This window comes from Dermacentor variabilis, chromosome 7, assembly GCF_050947875.1.
Source record: "Dermacentor variabilis isolate Ectoservices chromosome 7, ASM5094787v1, whole genome shotgun sequence".
In the NCBI taxonomy this organism is placed as follows: Eukaryota; Metazoa; Arthropoda; class Arachnida; order Ixodida; family Ixodidae; genus Dermacentor; species Dermacentor variabilis.
This window is the reverse complement of record NC_134574.1, coordinates 69,950,842-69,972,953: the sequence shown is the minus strand read 5'-3', so window position 1 is coordinate 69,972,953 and position 22,112 is coordinate 69,950,842. Positions and strand designations below refer to the sequence as shown.

Genomic DNA, 22,112 nt, shown 5'->3' with positions numbered 1-22,112 from the left:
TGTTGTTGACCCCTTTCTGAACGCCAGGGAAATTCGCGACGCACTCGATCTCACCCAGGTAGCACAGAAGAGATACGTAACGTTTTCGTAGCGTTTATCCAAGACAATAAAAACGGGTTAAACAAGACACGAATAAGAGAACTTCGTTGGGAAAACGTCGTATATGTCTGCTAATGTCTGGCTTAATTACTTTCTTGAGACGATCTAGAACAGGTCTGCAAAACGTACTCGGAAAGCTGGTCTAGAAATAGGATTTGGGAAGACACAAATAATCCCTTTGCCAAAACTATTCGTAACCAATGTCTAAACGTTTTTAGGACGTTATCAAAAAGCTGGTCTAGAAGTGGTCTTGAAAGGTTTACGATAATCTGAAGCGAATTTTCGCGGGTGCCAGGAGCGCGATCGGACATCGTTGTTCAAAACGCGCGTTCAGTCTCGCCTCACGCGACTGGCCTATGCCGCGCCAACGTCAGCCGCACCTGTCGGCACGGCCTAGGCCAATCGCGAGGTGAAACTCAACGGGCGTTTCCAACAACGACCTCCAATCGCGCCCCGGATGAGTAGAAGCGTCGGTGATGACTGCAAGAGCCATGGCTAGAATGTACCAGAAAGGTTGAAAACTTGTTCGGGGTTGTACGGCAGTCATCAGGGTGTAATGACCATCCTACACCTGAGCAGTTCTTGATAACTGTTAACTGCCTCAGCTTTTACAGCCTGGCCAGACCTGTTGATGGTGCCAGTGTTGAGCCACTAGTCCTCATAGCGCTACTTGACACAGGAAACACAGACCTGTCAAATTCCACAACCTTGGAAGACACAATTGACAGCTATACTTCAAGGGGGGACCTTGACTCCCTAGAGGATGCTGCCAGCCAGAAAGGCAACGGTGTTCCCAGTGAGCACAAAAGTCTAGTTGAAAAAAGAAGTGACTCGCGCCTTATCTACCACATGGCAGGATATGTCGCCAGGAAATTTGTGAAAAAAACTGGATGTGATGCATGTCGCACTCTTTTGCTTGTGAGCAATGCAGAGGGGAGGTCAGACCTGCACTCTGGTTTTACCAGCTTCGCTGACACAGGTGGACTGCTGTATCCATCTAAAGAGCTCTTTGAGTTCATGAACTACTTAGAGAGTGCCTTTACGGGCTGCTTCTGCATGAATCAATTACATGCTGACAGCATTCTGGATGTGCTGTCACTGCTCAGGACCAGAACAAAAACAATTGGATGCACAGTCCATGAAGGCGAAGTAAAGTGCAAGGTTGTGAAGTTTTATACTGTAACACGGCTCCACTTCCTGATTAAGGGCCTAAACAAATCAAATGATGAAAGGCGTCAAAGGATGAAGCACCTAAAAGTGCGCAGGTGTCTGTGACCAAAACATTGCCAAAGTTCGTGATGTGATCCGTGGTGACCGAAGATTAAGTGCTCGTGCAGTGGCGCAGTTGGTTAACTTGGATAGGGAAGCTGTTCGGCGCATTTTAATGGACGAATTAGAAATGAGGAAGATTTGTGTGAAGGTTGTTCCAAAAGTTCTGTCCGATGACCAAAAACAGTGCTGTAAAGACGTGTGTGGACATGTTAGAACGCATTGCAAACTAGCCAAATTTGTTGGAATCTGTTGTAACATGTGATGAGACATGGGTTTTTACCTATGACCCAGAAAGTAAGCGCTAGTCAATGCAGTGGAAGTCTCCAGGATCCCCAAGGCACAAAAAAGCACGCATGTCAAAATCAAAATTCAAGGCAATGTTAATTGTCTTCTTTGACATTAATGGAATTGACAGACAGATATCGCAGTAACAGATGTCGCCGAACTAGAGGAAAAACTCTGAACCTGCCAACTGGATGGGTGTTCTTCGGTCAGACTTTCACCGAGGATGGTCTTTAGGGAAACGATGGAAAGGTTGCCTTCTACACCGGGCTTGCTACATTTGTAGTGTTGCTCCGTGTATTTTGTCTTTTGAAAGACCACATTTCATACTCGGGGAAGCACTCACTGACCCAGTTCCAAGAAATGGTGTTATTTCAAATGCAAATGCGGCTAGGCTGCCCATTCCAGGACCTTGCCTATCGCTTTGACATTGCACAGTCGACAGCTTCAAGAATATTTGACAGGTGGTTGGATGTATGTTTTGACAGACTTGGACCACTGGTGCGTTGGCCGGAAAAGGAGGAACTCATGAAAACAATGCCAGTGGCCTTTGTGGAGAACTTTGGCCTGAAAGTACGCATGATATTGGACTGCTTTGAAGTGTTCATTGATCAACCAAGCTCATACCTGCCTCGAGCAGAGACATGGTCGGCATACAAACACAATAATACTGTGAAATTTCTGTTGGGAATATGTCCACAGGGTTCAGTTATGTTTTTGTCACAGGCATTGGGTGGTCGAGCCAGTGACAAAGCCATAACAGAGGAATGTGGGGTACTGAACCTGCTTGAATACGGGGATGTGCTAGCCGACAGGGGTTTCCTGATAGCGGAAAGTGTGGGTTTGTGCCATGCATCACTGGCTACACCTGCTTTCACTAAAGGAAAAAGACAATTGAGTAGCAGTGACATTGAGCGGACAAGAGAGATAGCAAATGTAAGAATCCACGTGGAGAGTAATAGGAATGGTGAGAAACAAGTTCACCGTACTGAAAGGGAACCTCCCTGTTGAAGCCCTGAAAGCAAATGAGCACGGGGAATGCCAAATAGACAAAATTGCTTGCAGGCGTTGTGCCCTCACAAATCTTTCCAACTCTGTAGTGCCATTTGATTAAAGGGTGGCTACGCTCCTGCAGTGTACGTTGTTGCTGTAACCTGAACCTCAGAAGTCAAAGGTGGCCCTGGCAAAGAATGTGTGACTTGTGTCTGACACAGTTGCCAAAAGTAGGCTTTTAAAATCCAAGTCAATTGTAGTCACTTTACAAGACTGAATCATGTAGTCACTTTACATGATTATTGAGGTACATAACTCGCATATGCATCATTGCACTTCCCAAAACTGAAACAAGCCTCACTGCTTGCAAAACTGACAAAACCATTGGTCAGCCTTTGGTGCTCTTGTCATACCTATGGACTTAAAATGAAACCATGTAATAGGGCAGTTCGAGCCATCGCAGGCAATCATTTTGCCTTTCTCTGGTCCCTTGCATATATGCAGTACTCCGTGCTATCACTGCCGTCAGTCCTCTTTGACAAATTTTGGTTCTGTGTGGCCTGAGGCATGTTAGCAGTTGAGGCTGCAGCGGACTGACCCAGTGTCGGAGGTCGATTTTCTTCTTGCCTTGTGTACCAACGGCCTACCAGCTCAAGCAGCACCTTGCAGAAAAATTTCTCCGCTGCCGTCAATAAAGGTACAACTAAAGAAAAATCCGCCTTCACTCTTTGTGTTGTGGAACAATGGAATGAACGTGCAAAGTCACAGTAAGTTCTCTGCCATATACATTTGGAGCTGAACTTGGTAATAGTACCGGTGATTACTTTTCAGCTCAAGTGCGCAATCAGATTGGACGACACAGCTGTTAGCGTCACACAGGAGGTCACTTATGTTCCCATCCCTGACTTTCCAGGGACACTTCACTTCAACTAGACTCTCACCACAGCATGCACATTCTACCAGCATGTCGGGAGTGGCACCAAGGTAAATGTGGGCTTGTGAAACTAGCAGCCCTGCCTCCTTAAACTGTTCTTGCTGGTGTAACTTTGTGGCAGTCAGTTTGTATTCGCCGAGTACATTTGATTCGTTTTGCCTGCCGTACCTAAGAGCAGGCGATGATGCCTTATTTCCGTGCGGGTAGCAAATGCGCTTCAGTAAGCTTATTGAAGGCACCTCCAGTCTTGTACGACAGACGTCTTACAATGTAGACGCTGTGATACGGACAGCCCTGTATGCAAACCATCAAGTACTCATCGTCTGTTGTCTAGTCCTTGCCTCTATGCTGCTGACTGCATCGTCACTAATCTGCAGCTTACTGTAAACAACGCTGCAGTGTTGTGCCAGCTGGTAATAAGACAAGCCCTGTCGTACATTCGACGCAGGTTTGCACCATTGCAGGCTCTTGCCGCAGGCACATACATGTCGCTGTATGTAGGGTCCGTACTCATCACGACTGGCCGATGTCCGGAGTTTAAAAGATCGCCAAAGAAGCTGTTCCACTCTTATTTCGTTGGAGCAGGGGCCTTAGTACGCGCGGTCACACTGGCCGCACAAACTGAAGTTCCTTCACAATCGAGCCGACGTTTCCTCCGGGCACTCGACGCGAAATCCATGGCAGCAACGGGCCGCACTTACACTTTTCGTATGTGGGCTGGAAGCCAGGCATTCGCGCTGTCAGTGCAAGAATGCTCTTGCCGCCCACGCACACCTTACTCGAGGGAAAAAAGAACGGCGGCAACATGAGCGCAGGCCTCGCCGTTCCCTGCCGTGCTAGTGCAATGCGCAGCGCTTATGTCGCCGTCGCTCTTGGCCAACACCCACACTGTTTGCGGAGCCTGGTTGAGGCTCTGTGAGTGGTTTACCTGCGAATAAAACGCGCCATCAGCACATGTTATGGTGAAAAAGAAGACGCCTTACTTTTGTTATGATGATTACGATATCGGCATACACCACCTTCACAGACGGCTCGTGCACCTAGCCGCTTGTCACAAAATTGTGGGCCTTCCGCCACTTCAACTGTTTACGCGTCATGAAACTGGTCCTCAGAACCAAGAATTCGTAGATGTCTGAGCTATCCGCGCAAGGCCACTAGCCAATGTCTTTTACGATGCGTGCATGCGACTGCATCAAAGGGCCATGCCAATCGCTTTTGTTTTGATCTCGTAACGTTGTCTGTCATGTTCAGATAACGTTGCTGCATAGTCTTCAACAACTGAAGTAATTGTCTTTGTGAACAGGCAACTTGTAGCGCGTCACTGGAGCGGTTATACCATTTATTGTCGCAGCATGCTGCACTAGCGGGTGTGGAGGCTACAGCAGGCATCTGCTAAGGAGTACTACAAGATGGCCGCTCACCCACAATGCACCGCGTCACCTGTTTTCGTGCATACACCCTATACCGGTGTCATGCGGCCATTTTTGATTACGATTGGCTCCAGTCCGCAGATTCAGCAAGGAAGCCAAAGGCGACCAGAAATTCGATCCCATTCAGGATCGATCGCGGCCAAAATTTGCAGTGTGACAACCGTATTAGATGTCGCTTGGGTACTTGCACTCAATTTGTTTTTGTTTTTTTTTGTCGGAGGTCACGCGGTTGGTAATAGCGCAGATAGCCTGCAATGCTTGTGCTTTCATCGCTAGAACTAATACAAAACAAAAGAACCACAACCATTCCGGCTATGTACTTATCTTTCGTATTCAGTTGTGCTCATTTGTTCTAGAAGCTCTCGTGCTATTGCGGATGAACGCGTGGCTGCACCAATTGTTTATAAATTTATCTTTTTGTATAAATAAGTACACTGAGCCTAATCAATCTTTTTCTCGTCCCTGAACTCGTTTCTTGGTTTCACGCAACCATGCTTATTACTACTACTATTTATGTTTCCTTGTTGTATGCCTAAGGCAGCACGTGCTGTCAGTGGTCGAGAATGTTTCTGAAATGAATTGCACTGAACATCCTACGGCTATTGTACGTTTTACTACCTTATTCTAAGGTCTAGTTATAACATGTATGGTTATTGTAACTATTCTTAGCCTATATATATGTGTGTATTTGCAGTTTTGAGAGGTTCTTTTAGTGGTCAATCTCGGGTGGTATTAATGGTGAGTTGTTTTCTTGTGCCCATGTAGTTACAGTCAGCATGAAGCAATTGCATGGGAACCGACTGACTGTCTTGGGCCTACAGGTATACTTTTTTCATCACAATTGGCCTACATATTTTTTCCACTGGAGGATGAAGACTTCTCCCAGTGAGCTCCAATTACGTCTGTCTTGCGCTAGCTCATTCGAAATGAAGCTTGCAAATTTCCTGATTTCATCATAGTCTAATTCTCTACCGTTCTCGACTACCCTTCTCTTCCCTTGGCATCCATTCTGTAACTCGAATGTGCCACCGGTTATCTGCCCTATGCATTACATGGTTGAAGAACGCACTTGGGCTAGTTGGCGCTCATTGCAGACTTGAGACATCATTACCTAGCGTGAGAAAGACGACAACATCAAGAAGCACATAAGACGGAACTCTAGACTTCAACTGACATTTTTGCTACACAGAAACATGGGATGCACAGAATGTTGATGGACGGAAACAGCACAGGACCTATCACAACAAATTGATGAACAGGTTAATTTCCCATACGAACACTCTTGTTAAGACCCAGAGACAGGTGCTTACACACGGTCTATTCCCCGCTTTTTTGATGCAAAGTGGCTTGTACATTTCCCTATGAACCTGCTTCTGGAGCCGCCCGAGTACACGATTGCTTTGAAACTGCTCGGTGCATGAATACCTATGGCGACGATTGGCCAGGTGGCCACCAGCCACTAAGGCACCGAAAGCTGTCCTATGTTCCTTCAAGCTAAACAGGTCGGTGTTCAAACGACCGCTTGGGGGAACAAAGATAGGGCAGCTGTCAGTGGCTGGTGGCCATGTGGCCAATCATTGCTGTAGGTGCTCATGCAGTGAGCAGTCTCAAAGCAGTCGTCTGCTCAGGCGGCTCTAGAGGCAGGTCAACATGAAAATATTCGAAGCACTTTGCATCAAAAAGCGGGTGATAGGTGTGTAAGCACCCCTTCCCTGGTTCTCGCCAAAAAAGATTGTTCAAATCTCGAAATGAACCTGTCCATCGATTTGCTCCGATACCTCCTGTGTCAAACAACAGGGTAAGGGAAAGGTGAATGTTGCTTCCATGCGTGGAGGTCGCAACCCCTGAATCCTATGTTTTTGTGTAGCCAAAATTTCAGTTGAAGCCTAGAGTTGTGTCCTGTGTGCGTCTAGTTGTCGTCCGTTGTCTTTTTCGTGCTAGTTAATGATGACTCACGTCTGCACTACATGGCCTGACCAGCCCCCTTTTTTTACTCTTCATGTCAGCTAAGATATCAGATCCTTCGTTTGCTTTCTGAACCACGCTGCTGTCTTCCTGTTTCTGCTGCCATCAGGATGGGAGTGGACATAACAAAAGGTAAAGCACAAAAAGTCTGACTGCTTCTCTTTCTAAGTAACATTCAGTTTCATTTGTCATTTTACGTAATAGTTGAAATTGCACCAACACATCCTTTTCCACCTTGTGATTTTCCCATAGCTCTGACAAATGAATATATAGGCTTTAGGAAACTATGAGTGCAGTTTGCCTAAGAAACAGAATACTCTTGCACTTAAAAGCAATGTGTATGACGCTCTGACTCCTTTGATGCATGTGCCTTGAGAGGTGTTGATGTTGTTGTTCATTTCTTTCTCAGTAACCTTTACCTGATGGGTCTGAGTTTGTATGGAGAAACAAGTCCTGAAGAAACCATAACACCTGACAGGCAGAAGTGTCGAGGTTGAAAGCCAAGTTTTCTTTCATGACATATTTTTTTCAGGCTCTACTAGTTGATCCATGACGTTTGATAGCGCGGACTTGTACAAAGGACGTCGAAAGTGACGAAAAGTGGAGATAAACGCTGCTGGCTAATACCAACTAGCCCGTTTGCGTACCTGTACTAGTTGAGCCATTTCTACTATGGTACTGTAAACCAAATGTGGTAAATTCAAAATTGGTGCCTTTTCTATCTTTGTACAAATAAGTGTTTCATAAAATAGTTTAAAGCGTTATGGTTGATGTCATGTTTTGACATCACTATAACCTCAAAATATCTTCATGGATGCAAAAGGTGCCTCTTGTGCAAGTTCCGTGCTGGCCTGACAAGGAGAACAAACCTGGCAGAAGGTAGAACACATGCTGTATTGCAAACAAAAAAAACGCATGATTGCATTTTCTTGGCAGTTATCGCAATGTTTTCTGATGGTTACCTGCATGAATTATCTCAGCTGCTAAAGACACATCACTAGACATTGTGAGCAGGAAAAAGCCTTATTGTGCAGTACTATTGAAGTCATGCAACATTATGTTTAAGCAAACTGGCAGGGATGCTAGCTGTTAAAAAGAAAGGGCTGATTTCAAGAAAAATGTGGAACTGAAATGCACTATGCTTATAAACTACAAAAGATTTCCACGATGATCAGGCTTGTTACACTGGCCATTTGCTAATTAATTCAATATGGTTCACTGAAGTTTGTTTTTAAATTCACAGTGTCATTATACAGGGTGATGATTTAAAGTTTTGTGGAATTTTTAAATATACAGTGAAACCTCGTTAAACCGTAGTTGACCGGAGCTCTGGAAAGGTACGTACTAAACGGTAGTACTGTTTAACCGAATAGCATGAGATCGCCCACTTACCTGTCGAAAATGGAACTCAGAGAGAGTGCGATGAAAGGGGGAAAAACATGCAGTATTTATTCACTTTGCGCGACAAAAGCGTTATTTTCGTTTGATGCCGCGGCAGCCTAGCACGCCAACGACAGCGGCCTCAAACTTACTGAAGCTGCGTGCCAGCTTTTCAGCCAGCCCCCTCTTCTCGGCAAACACTCGCATGGCAGATTCCTCGTTGGTGTTACGTATTCACCGTGCACGTGCGCAGTAGTGCTGCAGAAGTCCCGGGGGCGCCCTTTTCATTACGGATGCCGGAGTTTGGAATAATTTTTCATTTGGAATAGAGTTACGTTATCGCGCCCCTATTGTCGTCGCGACGATTGCATTCATGAGGCTGACGCAACGCGCAGCTTATGCCACTGTCGGGCCTGAATCGCCCGTGCTATCGCTTTGCGTGTCGTCCTCGTCACTGTCGCTAGTCGACACTTCGGCAACAACAGAGGCAACGATGGCGAAAAGTCGAACCTCGTAGCCGACATATCTTCGCGGTCGCAGCAGAGCAACTTCTTCGCATTCCAAATGCCACACACTGTAGTCAACAGCAGATCCCTGTTGCGTGTCAGCGCCGACTTCTTCGTGTCACGTTCGATAGCACGGACGATGTCTAATTTTTCTTCTATGCTGAGCACCCGGCGCCTTTTTTATCCAAGCTTCGGAACGACGCGAGTCCTCGCTTGCACGACGCCATAACGCTCTCTGGCACCACGTCGAAATGATGTTGATGTGGCTTCACGCGCAAACGCGCAGGGCGCTTGGAGGCCGTTGTTCCGATCTCTGAGGCGTGTTGTTCTGCCGGGCCACCCGATGGAGACGGCGCAGCGCCGTGTTTGCGCGACGAAAAGTTCAAACGCTACGTTTTAACCGATGCGTACGCAATAAGCTGGTACAGTTTATGCGGATACGAAACACATTATGTTCAATGGCCGCTGAGTCGGGGATTTGACTTTACTACTTTTAAAACGAAAGTACTGTTTAAGTGGGCACGGTTTAATGAGGTTTTACTGTAGCCTCTTGCATATAGCATAATTCTAGTCCTTGAGCAGGAATATTCAAACAGGCAGGCACATCTTGCACGGGAAATCGAAACACATATTCAATTAATTATCTTTGGAATGGATTACTTTACAGCACATATAAACGAAGAGAAAGGGGCTTAACCGAGGGGCCTGATGTTTATTAATCATAACCTAAGAAGCCAGCAAACACTGACACCAAGGACAACTTAGGGTAAATTACTTGTGAATAGTTAATGGAAGTGAAAGTGGATGAAAAAACAACTTGCCGCAGGTGGAGAATGAACTCACGTCTTCACATTACGCATGCGATGCTTTACCAATTGAGCTACCGTGGCGCAGTTTCCCCAAACAATTTCTTGGGTATTTATGTTTCCTAGTAGAACCGTGGGAGTGTTTGCCTGCGCCACCATATATATGAGGTACAAATTGTAATTTACAAATCATAGCCAGTGAGATTACAAGGTGTATCCTCTTGGAATTGATTTCCAGAATGACGCCAGTTTGGAAATATGTACCATCAAACTTGCCGTAAAAATGCACTGTTGTTCCACTTCCTTTCTTAACAAAATGTGCTTTTATGCACTGATGCACAAAAGTAACTGAAACACCCTTGTGTATTGTTCTTTATCAGGGAAATATTCCTAAACTGGTGTGATCCTGGAAATTCAAATGCATACGTCTTCCAAGCTCACTGGCTACAATTCGTAAATTGCAATATGTGCAGTAAAATAATTAGTTAATTAGTGAATATTTTTTAGTTGAACATGTGTTTCGACTTCTCATGCTAGTAATGTCCACCTCTTCAAATAATCTAGCTCAAGGACAAGAGTTAGGCGATTTGCCACAGGAAATCGTTAAAAATTTCATAAAACTTAAAAATGATCACCCTGTACAATGTTACTACAGTGCTAAACAGCCAGCTGCCTAATCATTACATTTAAGAATGCCGTAACAACACTGACAAGTGCACTAGTTTTCTGCGCTTCACAGATGAAAGATGTTGGCCATTAGAATGTTTGATCTGAGTATAACTCACTGTCAGATAACCAGCAAGATCAAGTGAAAGCAGATGACAAACTTCATACATGAAAGGCTTTAACTGTGCTTTGATTAAAATAGCTAAATTTCAGTTAAGCATGATGGATTCACTGTGTTGTTCCAGTTAAACGCATCTACATGATCAGATGCTAAATAGTTCTTTTTGGAAGGTCTTTAGTGAAAACCTATGTAATAAAAATACCAGCAGGATTATGTGCTTGCTTAGTGGTGATGTCTAAGATGACGTCAAGGTGTAGGTTGGGCTTCTTTGTAGTAGAGATGCCAAATAATTCTGACAGAGGGGTTGTTACCAGCCACTGTCAGAAATTAAGAAAAAAAGGTCAGCTTAGTGATTGATGCTTAGTATAAAGAGAACAGAAAAACAAAACAAGTAATGCTCTCAACTAACATTTTTAAATGTTCAATGAATATGTTACAAATAATTGTGTCGAATATTTTAAAACAACCATGCTTATAAGCATTTACAGAGCAACCACCATGACAACCAAGTGTCGAGAGCACACCAGTGAGGCGAATTTAGAAGCCCAAGATTACTAAAGCTGAAGGTAACAAAAGCAGCAATGGCAGTCTAAGCCCTACCTTCTTGTGTAGTTATTGCATTCTATAGACAGTAGTGCCAACGGCTTGTTCTTATTGTCTTAGTTTCCTAGAAAACTGCCTTTCACATACTGTTTTCTGCTGCGGTGAGGAAGTTAGGAGATAGTTCTGATGATGATGATGATGATGTTTGAGGTTTAATGGCGCAAGGGCCAGGTATGGCCAAAGAGCGCCATGCTAGTGGTAATGAATATGTCGTGGTGTGATGGGCTCTGTGAATTTAATGTGACCTGGCTGTAAAGGGGCCTAAAAGAGTGTAAATTGCATAAAAATTACAGGTAATAAAATTATGGCAATGATTAATGACATGTACTATGATCACTGAAATGCATTAAAAAGAATGCTGCATTATATAAAATATGCGAGATGCTAAAATTTGTCTAAGAGCACTACAGCCTCGCCAGAGCCCTTGAAACGCAAGGGCCGAGAGGCATGTGCTATGCGAAATAGCTTTCACAGCGGCATCCTCTAGAGAGAGGGGACGCTATGAACGTATAGGGCTAATTACATGTAACACAACATCTTTCAGGAAGTCTAGAACTGAGTTAGTGTCAAAGAGCGGTTCTGGGCCGAGTAACATTACAGGATGAAGGGGAATGTGCTGCCGGTATGCTAACGGAAAATGTTTCTTTCTGTCAGATTCGGCTTTCCGACACTCCAGGAGGACATGGAGGACGGTCAGCCTCTCCCCGCATCTCCCACAGGTTGGGGGCTCATTTCCAGTGAGTAAAAAATTGTGGGTGCCAAATGTGTGTCCTATTCTTAGACGGCACAATAGGACATCTGTTCGGCGTGATTTTGTTGCAGAAGGCCAGAACCCTAATTGTGGCTTTATTATGTGCAATTTATTATTTGTTTCCATGTCCCACGAGCGTTGCCAGTAGTTTCGCAGTTTTCTGCGCAAGTAGGGCCTCAGATCTGTGACAGCGACTGCTGCGGTAGGATTTACAGAATACGATGCAATTGATGCGGCCATCTGGTCCGCCAGAACATTGCCTTCGATGCCCCTATGACCCGGCACCCAGCATATGATGACATGCTGGTTACATATATACGTTTTACATAGGACGGAATAAAGTTTATTAATTACCGGATTTTTGTGGTTACAGAATGACAGCAAGGCCTTCACAACACTTAGGGAGTCCGTATATATAATTGATTTCTCGAGTTTTGATTTCTTTATATACTTTACAGCCGACAACAGTGCGTAGGCCTCAGCCGTAAAGATGCTTGTTTCCGGATGCAGTACATCGGATTCCGAGAAGGATGGGCCGACGGCTGCATAGGACACCCCCACGCGTGACTTTGATGTGTCGGTGTAGAACTCCGTGCAGGAGTGTTTGTATTGGAGTTCCCGGAAATGCATTTGTATTTCAATCTCTGGAGCGTGTTTTGTAACTTGCATGAAGGATGTATCGCATTCTATCATCTGCCACTCCCAAGGAGGTAGCAGCTTAGCTGGAGGCATTAGGAGATGTTTGAGGATTGGGACATCCATTTCAACACTAAGCTCCCTCACACGCATCGAGAAAGGTTGTCTTACGGTGGGACGATTCCGGAAGAGTGTAGAGTGTAGAGTGTATCATTAGCGGTATTAAAACACGGATGTTGAGGATTAGAGTGCACTTTCAGAAAATATGTTTGGCTGATGTATGTTCTCTGCAGATGAAGTGACCACTCATTTGATTCTACGTATAAACTTTCAATGGGACTTGTTCTGAAAGCGCCCGTGGCTAAGCGGATTCCTAGATGGTGGACCGGATCTAGCATCTTTAGCGCACTCGGGGTGGCAGAATGATAGATCACGGCACCATAATCTAGTCGTGACCGAATCAGGCTCTTATAGAGATTCATTAAGCACGTCCTGTCACTACCCCACGTGGTCTGCGATAGAAGTTTAATTAGGTTCATTGTTTTCAGACATTTTTCTTTAAGATGTTTAATGTGTGGGATGAAAGTGAGTCTATTGTCAAGTATAACACCTAGAAATTTGTGTTCTTTGTTTACAGGTATCTGTTGTCCACACAGTTCTAGGCAAGGATCCGGAACCAGGCCTCTCTTCCTTGTAAACAGCACACAAGAACTCTTTTGAGGATTGATTTTAAAGCCATTTTTCTCTGCCCACTGTGACACCTTGTTCAAACCATGCTGTACCTGTCTCTCACAGACTGTGAGGTTGCAGGATTTAAAACCTATTTGCATATCGTCTACGTAGACGGAATAGAAAATAGCTGGTGGTAAAGATGCACGAAGCATGTTCATCTTTACGACAAAGAGCATGCAGCTGAGTACGCCACCCTGGGGTACCCCAGTTTCCTGTATAAATGTACGCGACAGTGCAGGACCTATTTTCACTCGAAATGTACGGTTCTCTAGGTAGCTCTCTATAGTATTTAACATGTTGCCGCGGATACCTAGCGCGGAAAGATCGCGCAGGATTCCGTACCGCCAGGTTGTGTCGTACGCTTTTTCCATATCCAGAAATACAGATAAGAAAGATTGCTTGTGCACGAAGGCATCGCGAATGCTCGCTTCGATGCGCACAAGATGGTCAGTTGTAGATCGCCCTTCCCGAAAACCACATTGAAATGGGTCAAGCATTTTACTTGACTCTAGGAGATGCACGAGACGGCGATTGATCATTTTTTCAAATACCTTACAAAGGCAACTTGTCAGGGCTATCGGGCGGTAACTAGCCACTGAGGAAGGATCTTTGCCTTGTTTCAAAACCGGGATCACAATGGCTTCTTTCCATGCAGTCGGGAGGTATCCCGCAGCCCAAATGGTGTTGAAAATTGTGACTAGTGTAACTTGGGTGTCTTTATGTAAGTTTTTGATCATTTCATACATGATTCTGTCAGATCCCGGTGCAGAGCTCTTGCATGCGCTCAAGGCAGCTCTCAACTCGGCAATGCTAAAAGGACAGTTGTATGGTTCATTCTGTTGACATTTTCTCATAAGTGGCTTACATTCTTCTATTTGTTTATATTTCATAAAGGATTGCGAGTAATGGTTGGCACTTGACACGCTCTCAAAGTGCTCCCCAAGTGAGTCCGCCTGAGCTTGTAGGGTATCGCCTTCTGTGTTTACCAAAGGGAGTGCATATGCTTGTCGCCCTCTTATCCTATTCACCCTGTTCCAGGCTTTGGCCTCATCTCTGAACGAGTTAATACTCGATAGAAACTTCTGCCAACTTTCTCGTCTGGCCTGTCGGCGGGTTCGCCTGCCTTCGGATTTTGCTTTTTTAAAGTTGCTAAGATTCTCCGCAGTGGGAGAAGCGCGTAGCAACCCCCACGCCCTGTTCTGTTTTTTACGAGCGATCCTACAATCGTCGTTCCACCACGGGACACGCCGTTTGCAGGCCAAGCCTTTTACTTCTGATATGCATTAATATGCGACATCTATTATGAAGGCTGTAAAGAACTCGACTGCAGCATCAATTCCTAACGAAGACAGGTCAGCCCATGAGATACTTGTAAGAGATCGAAATTTATCCCAATCAGCTGTCTCAATCTTCCACCTAGGAGCGTGTGGTGGATATTCGTTGTCTTTAGGTGATCTTAGCAGTATAGGAAAGTGGTCGCTGCCGTAAGGGTTGTCGATAACTTCCCATTCAAGTTCAGGCAGTACAGACGGGGAGACTATGGTAAGATCTATGGAAGAATAGGTTCTGTTTGCAAGAGAGTAATATGTGTGTTGCTTCTTATTCAACAGACACGCACCCGAAGAAAAAAGGAACTGTTCGAGAAGACGTCCTCGCGAATCTATACGAGGGTCGCCCCACAGGGAGTTATGTGCATTGAAGTCGCCAAGAACAACATAGGGTTCTGGCAATTCATCTATAAAGGTCTGGAATTCATGTTTGCTTAGCTTATAATGTGGAGGAATATAAAGCGAGCAAATAGTGATAAGTTTGTTTAGCAGAATAACTCGAACCGCCACTGCCTCAAGGGCCGTTCGTAGCTGTACACGTTGACAGGCTATGCTTTTTTGAATTATAATTGCAACACCGCCCGATGCGACAGCATCATCGCGATCTTTGCGAAAAGTAACATACTGTCGAAGAAAGTTTGTGTATTTTGATTTCAAGTGTGTTTCCTGTAAACACAGCACTTTTGGATTGTGTTTACAGATGAGTTCTCGAACATCATCAAGATTCCTAAGTAGACCTCTGACATTCCATTGAATGATTTGTGTATCCATATTTTAAATTAAGTTGGTGCTGTGTTTACGGAAATGGAAGGGATGTCTCAGATTACAGAGCCCTTTCGAGGCCCTGTAACCGGGGTTTTGCTCTTTTTGAAGCGTACGAGGGAACCTCGCCGCTCCTTAGGCGCCTGGTGCGCCTTGAGGATAGGTGTAGTGTCCATTGCCTCTTGTGAGGCGCCGGACACGTGCTCTTGCGAGCGAGAAGTTTCCCGAGAGGGTCCCGCCTTGGAGGGCAAGACCCCTGCGCCCACCAGCCCGGAGGTCGATGGGGCTCCCTGGGGGATTTGGATGCGCCGGCCGTTGCCAGCACTGGAAGGGACCTGGGAGGTTGAGGCAGCCTTGGCTGCGCCCACCTTCGGGGTCGACGGTCCCTTCTCCTCGGTTGACGGAGCAGCGCTAGCTGCAACCGCCGCGGGGGCAGATGGCGTAACTGCCGACTCACTGCTTGTGGGTCGGACAGCCGCCGGAGGCCGTTGTGGCGCTGCCCCCTGATGCGCCACATCGGCAAAGGTTTTCTTGGGCAGGTATGATACCCGCCTTCGTGCCTCTTTGAACGATATATTCTCTTTTACTTTTATAGTTACAATTTCTTTTTCCTTCTTCCAGGAGGGGCACGACCGCGAGTACGCGGCGTGATCCCCGTCACAGTTTACACAGTGGAGAGTTATTACATGCTTCAGTGGCGTGTTCAAGGGCACTACATTTCGCACATGTTTGGCGGCCTCGGCAGCTCTGCGAGCTGTGGCCGAAACGCTGGCATTTGAAACATCTCAAGGGATTTGGCACGTACGGTCTTACACGAAGCTTGATGTACCCGGCCTCGATTGACTCGGGCAGGACACTTGAATTGAAGGTGAGTATTATGTGTTTGGTCGCAATTTCTTTACCGTCTCGCCTCATCTTGATTCTTTTGACATTTATGACATTTTGTTCACTGAAGCCCTCCAACAGTTCAGCCTCAGTGAGCTCCAGCAAATCATCGTCGGAGACAACGCCGCGGGAGGTATTCATCGTGCGGTGCGGGGTTACTACTACTTGGGTCTCACCAAATGATACTAGTTTAGGCAGTTTCTCAAATTGTTTCAGGTCGCGGAGCTCCAAGAGGAGGTCACAGCTAGCCATCCTCGACACCTTATATCCTGGGCTAAAAACTTCGGTAAGAGACTTAGACACAAGGAACGGGGAGATTGTTCGAACTTGTTTAGCTGGTTTTTCTGCGTGGATGACATGAAAACGAGGGAAATTGTGGACTTGGCGTCCGAAAAATTGAAAGACCTCTTCGGTGCGCCCTCGTTTCTGAGGGCGATCAGGGATTTTAGGAAAAGCGTTTTCCATAAGTACAGTTGGGTTTTCGGCCGCGATGCCGACCACCCACCATGGAGCCCAACAGGGGGACGTCACAGGAGCTCCTGCTATAGAAACCCTGCCAACGCCAGCCGTACATCGCTGCTATAACCAAATACAGCATAACCAAGGCTGGCCAGCTACACAAGGTTAACCCTTGCCGCCGGGAAACTAGGAAGTGAGGAGAAGTGATGAGAAGACAGGAAAGATGAAAAAGGCGAGAGAGAAAGACGAAGATTGGAGAGGAGGACAGGAAAAGGCGACTGCCGATTTCCCCCGGGTGGGTCAGTCCGAGGGTGCCGTCTATGTGAAGCCGAGGCCGAAGAGGTGTGTTGCCTCCGCCGGGGGGCCGTAACGGTCCAAACACCCAGCTTCGGCTCAACCCCCAGGATCCCCTTTTCCCCAGACACGGCTAAGCCACGCACGGCTACACGCGGGAGGGTCCAACCCTCGTGTGCTCGGGTACGTGGTGTCGCAACACACCAAACGCCTGCTGACGCAGACGCCCCTGCGGGGGAGATAGTTCTGGTCAATAATGTCCACAGATGGTCTTTTAAGTGCTCATTTATACGTTGGTTATCCTGGAAAATGCTTTGCATAACAAGGATTAACACAGTGCGTGAAATTTGCACAACATTTTTAAATATATGGGCTCAGAACGTGGCAGTGTTGTGTTGCTATTGCTCTGTGTCGTGGTGAAGTGCTCACTTGGGTGCTGTGTGCGTACCTATTATGCATGAATCCTTTATAGGTACATGGGCTACCCCATGAAAATTTTCCGTTGAAAGCAGCATGTTATTCTGGTCTGTTGCGTGAAACTGATAGCACTAAATTTTACTGCAGTGTAGATGCTTAAAGGGCCCCTTACCAGGCCCCATAGAAAATTTTTGTTATACACTGGAAGTTGTTACGTGTCCTCTAGGGAGCATTCTGCCACAAAAATTTTTCAAATCGGCTCATGATATCCCCATGATTTCAGAAGGCGAGACACTCTCTCCACTCACCTCGTCTAGCCTCCAGAGCGAAATTCCTTCCCTGCGTTCTCCCATACCGTGCCTCGAGGATAGTGTGATGCATGTCACAAGCCCCGCCTTAATTTTCTTCGCTTTTTTGTGGCACGGCGCACTTCTGACGGCGTCCCGCGCAAGCTGTTATGAATGTCTCCTTTCGTGCAGCACACCGTTTTGCGTGCTGTGCATGAGGACACCTGACTAGTGATATAAGCTAGTGCTACACGAATACTGATGTAGACACAAACGGATCACAGTGCATGATCCCGCACATGAACACGGTAGAAAATGACGTAGTCTTGGTGTCTGCGTGCACGACTGCACTACTTGGGAACAAGCAGACGAAACGGAAGTACATCTCTCTTGCTGCAGTGCAAAGTGAAACAAAAAGGTGCAGATATTTGGTTTGTGTTTCATTATTTCTCTAGGCTTTACTTCGTCTGTTCAAGCAACATACTACACGAACAACAGATGTTGCCTTGAATAATTCAGGGAAGCGCTGCTTGTCATGTTTCGTGTACTTTTCCCGACATTAAATTGCAACATATAATTTTGCAGTTAAGAAAGAAGCAGATGGCTACAGCTATCAGTGAAGAAATGGCTTCATCTATGATGGCTCGCCTTAGGACATTGGAATGGAGCTACACAAAGGCATCACCAGCCTTGCCTGTGCCTGGGACATTGGTTTGAATGAGACTGTTCTTCAATGTAGAATGGCCACAAGACTTGTCACCACATACAAACCGCAGTGCAAGCTCTAAATATTGTACGGGAGGCTAGAATATATAACCCTCTATGCAGTCACTCTTTCTGCATCTGTGGTAAATGGGTCCATTTCACACAGAACACTTGCATGTGATTATGCGTTTTCTCTCAAAGTTGCTATGCCGCACATTTGGAAACATGTTACCTATTGTATTCACACCATACGTAACATTTCTGTGCTAGCGTGACTGTAAACTTATGAAACATACAATGAAGTGCATATGTACCCGCTTCAACATGCTGTACTTCAACACCCTTATAGCAAGGACTATTGCTCATGAAGCCCGATAGGTGAAGGGGTAATATATTCCTGATCACACCCTTACACCCCATGGGTCAAAGGGTAATATGTTGTTCAAAACACCCTCTAGGGATAGGGTGTTATTGGAAAATAGAACAACCATCATAAGGGTGTACTTCCCTATAGACCTTTTTCACGAAGGCTTGCCGCCAGGGCGCGCCAGCGTGCCGCAAACCGGATGTCCTCCCAAGAAACTTCCGGCGTCCTTGGCTGTTGTGTGTTTTTCTTGCGGTGGTTCACGTTTGCTGCTGCTCGCGAAATGTTCTCGCCACAGTTATCATCCGCGCTTGGACAAACCCAACGAGGGCCTTGCTGTGTTGTACCTGGATGCAGCCGGCGGTCTGGCACCAATCTCCTTTCGCAAGTGCGAACATTCAGGTTTCCTAGAGAAAGCGACAGACGGGACGCGTGGATCGCTGCAGTGCGAAGAGATAAATGGGTGCCTACAAACAGCTCTCAGATTTGTTCTGCTCATTTCATTCAAGGTGAGTATTTTGTTTTTTCACTTACCGCGCATTTTGAAGGTAACTATGCAATCTCGCTTTGTTGTACGCCTTGCGAGGATCGTTCACGAGAATGTTGGTGCTGCGAATGCCGCGCGCAACGCTGTGCGCGTTTACGTGAGCTTAGTACATCCGCTTATCGCGAGCAATATCTACTAAGATTTCAGGCGATGCGAGATCACTGCTTGTCAACTAATAATGTAGTGCTGAGTATTGGAAAAGCCCATTGCCATTTTGTAGCGCAGCTTGCGGCAGCGAAAAGCTAATCCGTGCGTTTTGATCGTATTTTACATCGCGCAGTGTCAAGCACTGCGCGCGTACAAGCTAGCGCGACGGGGGTGCCTAATGTAGAAGGGCCATTTTGTAGTAAATTAAATGGAGCTAGGAGGAGTCTTGGCTGATTATTTTACGTTTCGAATATCTTAGTTGATCCTTTGCATTTTGCACCGGTGTCACACGGCAACTGTCGCTCGAGCCCGATCCGGATCAAAATTCTCTACTGCGATCGACACCTTTCCGCAAATTGCACAACGGAACCAATCTGAACTTAGAGATTTGATAGTTATCGAAAGTGCGCCGCGTGACACCCGTGTTACATGCTTGAAAAATCGCGAGCCGGCTGCGAAGGTTACAGGCACGTAAAATGTGCTCGGTGCTGTCTACCATCCGTTTTTTCACTTCTTGCCGCCTTCTTGGCGCCGTTCAATACAAGCAAGCATGGTCAGTTGCAAAACAAATTCTGGCAAAGTAGCTCTGTTGACTTTCATCTCTTCCTAGCTAAACTTTCAATATTGCGCTTGACCCTGAATGTTTTTAATAACTGACAATTTTATTTTCCAGGCCGGCCGTCGTCTGACCCTACCCATCCGGACTATGTCCCTACAATATTTCCATACCGTGTTCAAGGCAACACGAACCAGAAACTTCAGCGGTACCAGCGTGGCCAAAGGAGGCGCAGTGTGCTAGCGAGCAGACCTGCAGTGGGGAGCAAAAGTGCAAAGGTGCAAATATGTGTATCTACTACAAGTGACCTTGCAACATCGTCAATAACTGACAGTAATGTCGGCCTCGAGGATTACACTAAAGGTTCTTGTGAAGCTGAAACAGAGACAATGCTTACTATGGTTGATATATCTGCTCTTACTTTAGAGAATGCAGCACTGAAAGATAAGGTTGCTTGTTTAGAAGAACAGCTGGCATCTGCGAAGAAAAAAAATGCAGAGCTTGAGATGAAGAATAAGCCAGTTCCGATTCGGAAGAAAACTAGGGACATTGTTATGAAGTCTCAGAAAGCTGTGAAGTTCCACACAGGTGTCGTGTCTGCGGAAATGTTTGCTGCATTGCTTCAAATGGTTCTGTCTGTCTGGAGCCCAACAACTCGAACAGCCCTGGATCCAGAGCAGCAGCTTATTTTAGTGCTTATGAGACTGCGTCTGGGACTTCTGACGGAAGATCTAGCATTTCGGTTTGGCATTTCTGTAACTTCTGTAAGCCGGATTTTTCATTCGTGGCTAGATGTCTTAGCTGAGAACTTCAAGAAGCTCTTGATTTGGCCATCTCGTAGAACACTGCAATCTAGGTGCCCTGAAGCATTCAGAGATGCTGCATTCAAGAATGTCAGGGGCATAATTGATTGCACAGAAATATTTATCGAAAGACCCACTTCTATGACAGCAAGAAGCCAGACGTATTCCAACTATAAACATCACAACACAGTCAAGCTTCTTGTGGTGATTTCCCCATCAGGATCAATCATGTTCGTTTCTAAAGCATGGGGCGGGAGGGTCTCTGACAAAGAGCTGACGCAACATAGCGGACTGCTTGAATTGGTAGAAGAAGGGGATGTGTTCCTTGTAGACAGAGGATTCAGATGTGAAGAAATGTTTGGTGCTCGAGGTGCAAGCCTGCTGATGCCTTCATTGACGAAGAAACGAGCACAACTCCCTGGGGCTGAGGTCACCACTTCAAGAAAAATTTCCAGTGTCCGCATACACGTCGAGCGATCAATTCAGAGGCTGAAATCATTTAGGCTGTTTCACATGATCCTTCCTGTGAACTTTATAAAAAGAGCTGGGGATGTAGGCTATGCCACCATTGACAAGTTGGCAATTGTGTGTAGTGGCCTGGTGAATCTCCAAACACCTATCATCAACACAAACCATAAAGACCTTGCTGTATGTAACTGAAAAAATAAGCTGTCTTGCTTGCCAAATAAAAAGTGAAGCAGCCAGTGGTGTTCAAAGCATATATATTCAATATTTATTGCTTTTACTACTGGATTACATATTGCATCCACTTTGGTACAGTCTCGCTGCAGTAGAGGAATGGCCATAATATTTTCATTATTGCATCAGCAAGTGAAATGTCTGGAGAGTGTTGTAGGCTGTGAATTTGCTAAACTCCAATGGTTTAGTTTTATGGAAAAAAGACCACAGCTCTGTTTTAGCTTTCTTGATGGTGTTCTACACTTGGTGCGCTTACATTAGCTGGCCCTAGTTCCACTTGACATTTAGTACACATCCATGATTTTGGTGTACGTTTAAGGTTAACACATTTCAAATGAAAGTTTGCTTTACACAGTGAACATTGAACAGTGCGGCCAGACTTCTTACCGTGACAGTAACATGTTTCTTTGGCACATTCTATTTGCTTCAGAATTTGTTTAGTCTGCAGTTCAGGAAAAATATGGGTAAAAAAAAAGCTTGCTGCTTTAAGTTCTGCATGCAACCAAAATGATTCATTAAAGCTGATAAGCTCAATTGTAAGGGACTGCCCTGTAAACACTAAAAAGTAGGCTCGGCGAAGCTTCGTGGCAGCCATTTGGGCTTGTACTTGCGTATAATATGCGTGGTCATGCTTTAACTGCAAATTATTATTTAAATATTGCAGGTGCTTTGAAGCATTATTG

General features: G+C 45.7%; 2 protein-coding genes across 3 annotated transcripts in view; one reads left to right on the top strand and one right to left on the bottom strand.

Moving 5' to 3' along the window:
• LOC142587514 (uncharacterized) overlaps positions 1–22,112 on the bottom strand; it is a 457,134-nt gene that overhangs the window by 337,855 nt on the left and 97,167 nt on the right. The gene's annotated exons all lie outside the window — the stretch shown is intronic.
• LOC142587511 (uncharacterized) lies at positions 18,832–22,085 on the top strand. Its single transcript, XM_075698575.1, has 2 exons — positions 18,832–19,186; positions 20,045–22,085. Exons 1-2 carry the CDS (start codon positions 18,880–18,882, stop codon positions 21,388–21,390), a joined length of 1,653 nt encoding a protein of 550 aa, XP_075554690.1. The 5' UTR covers positions 18,832–18,879; the 3' UTR covers positions 21,391–22,085.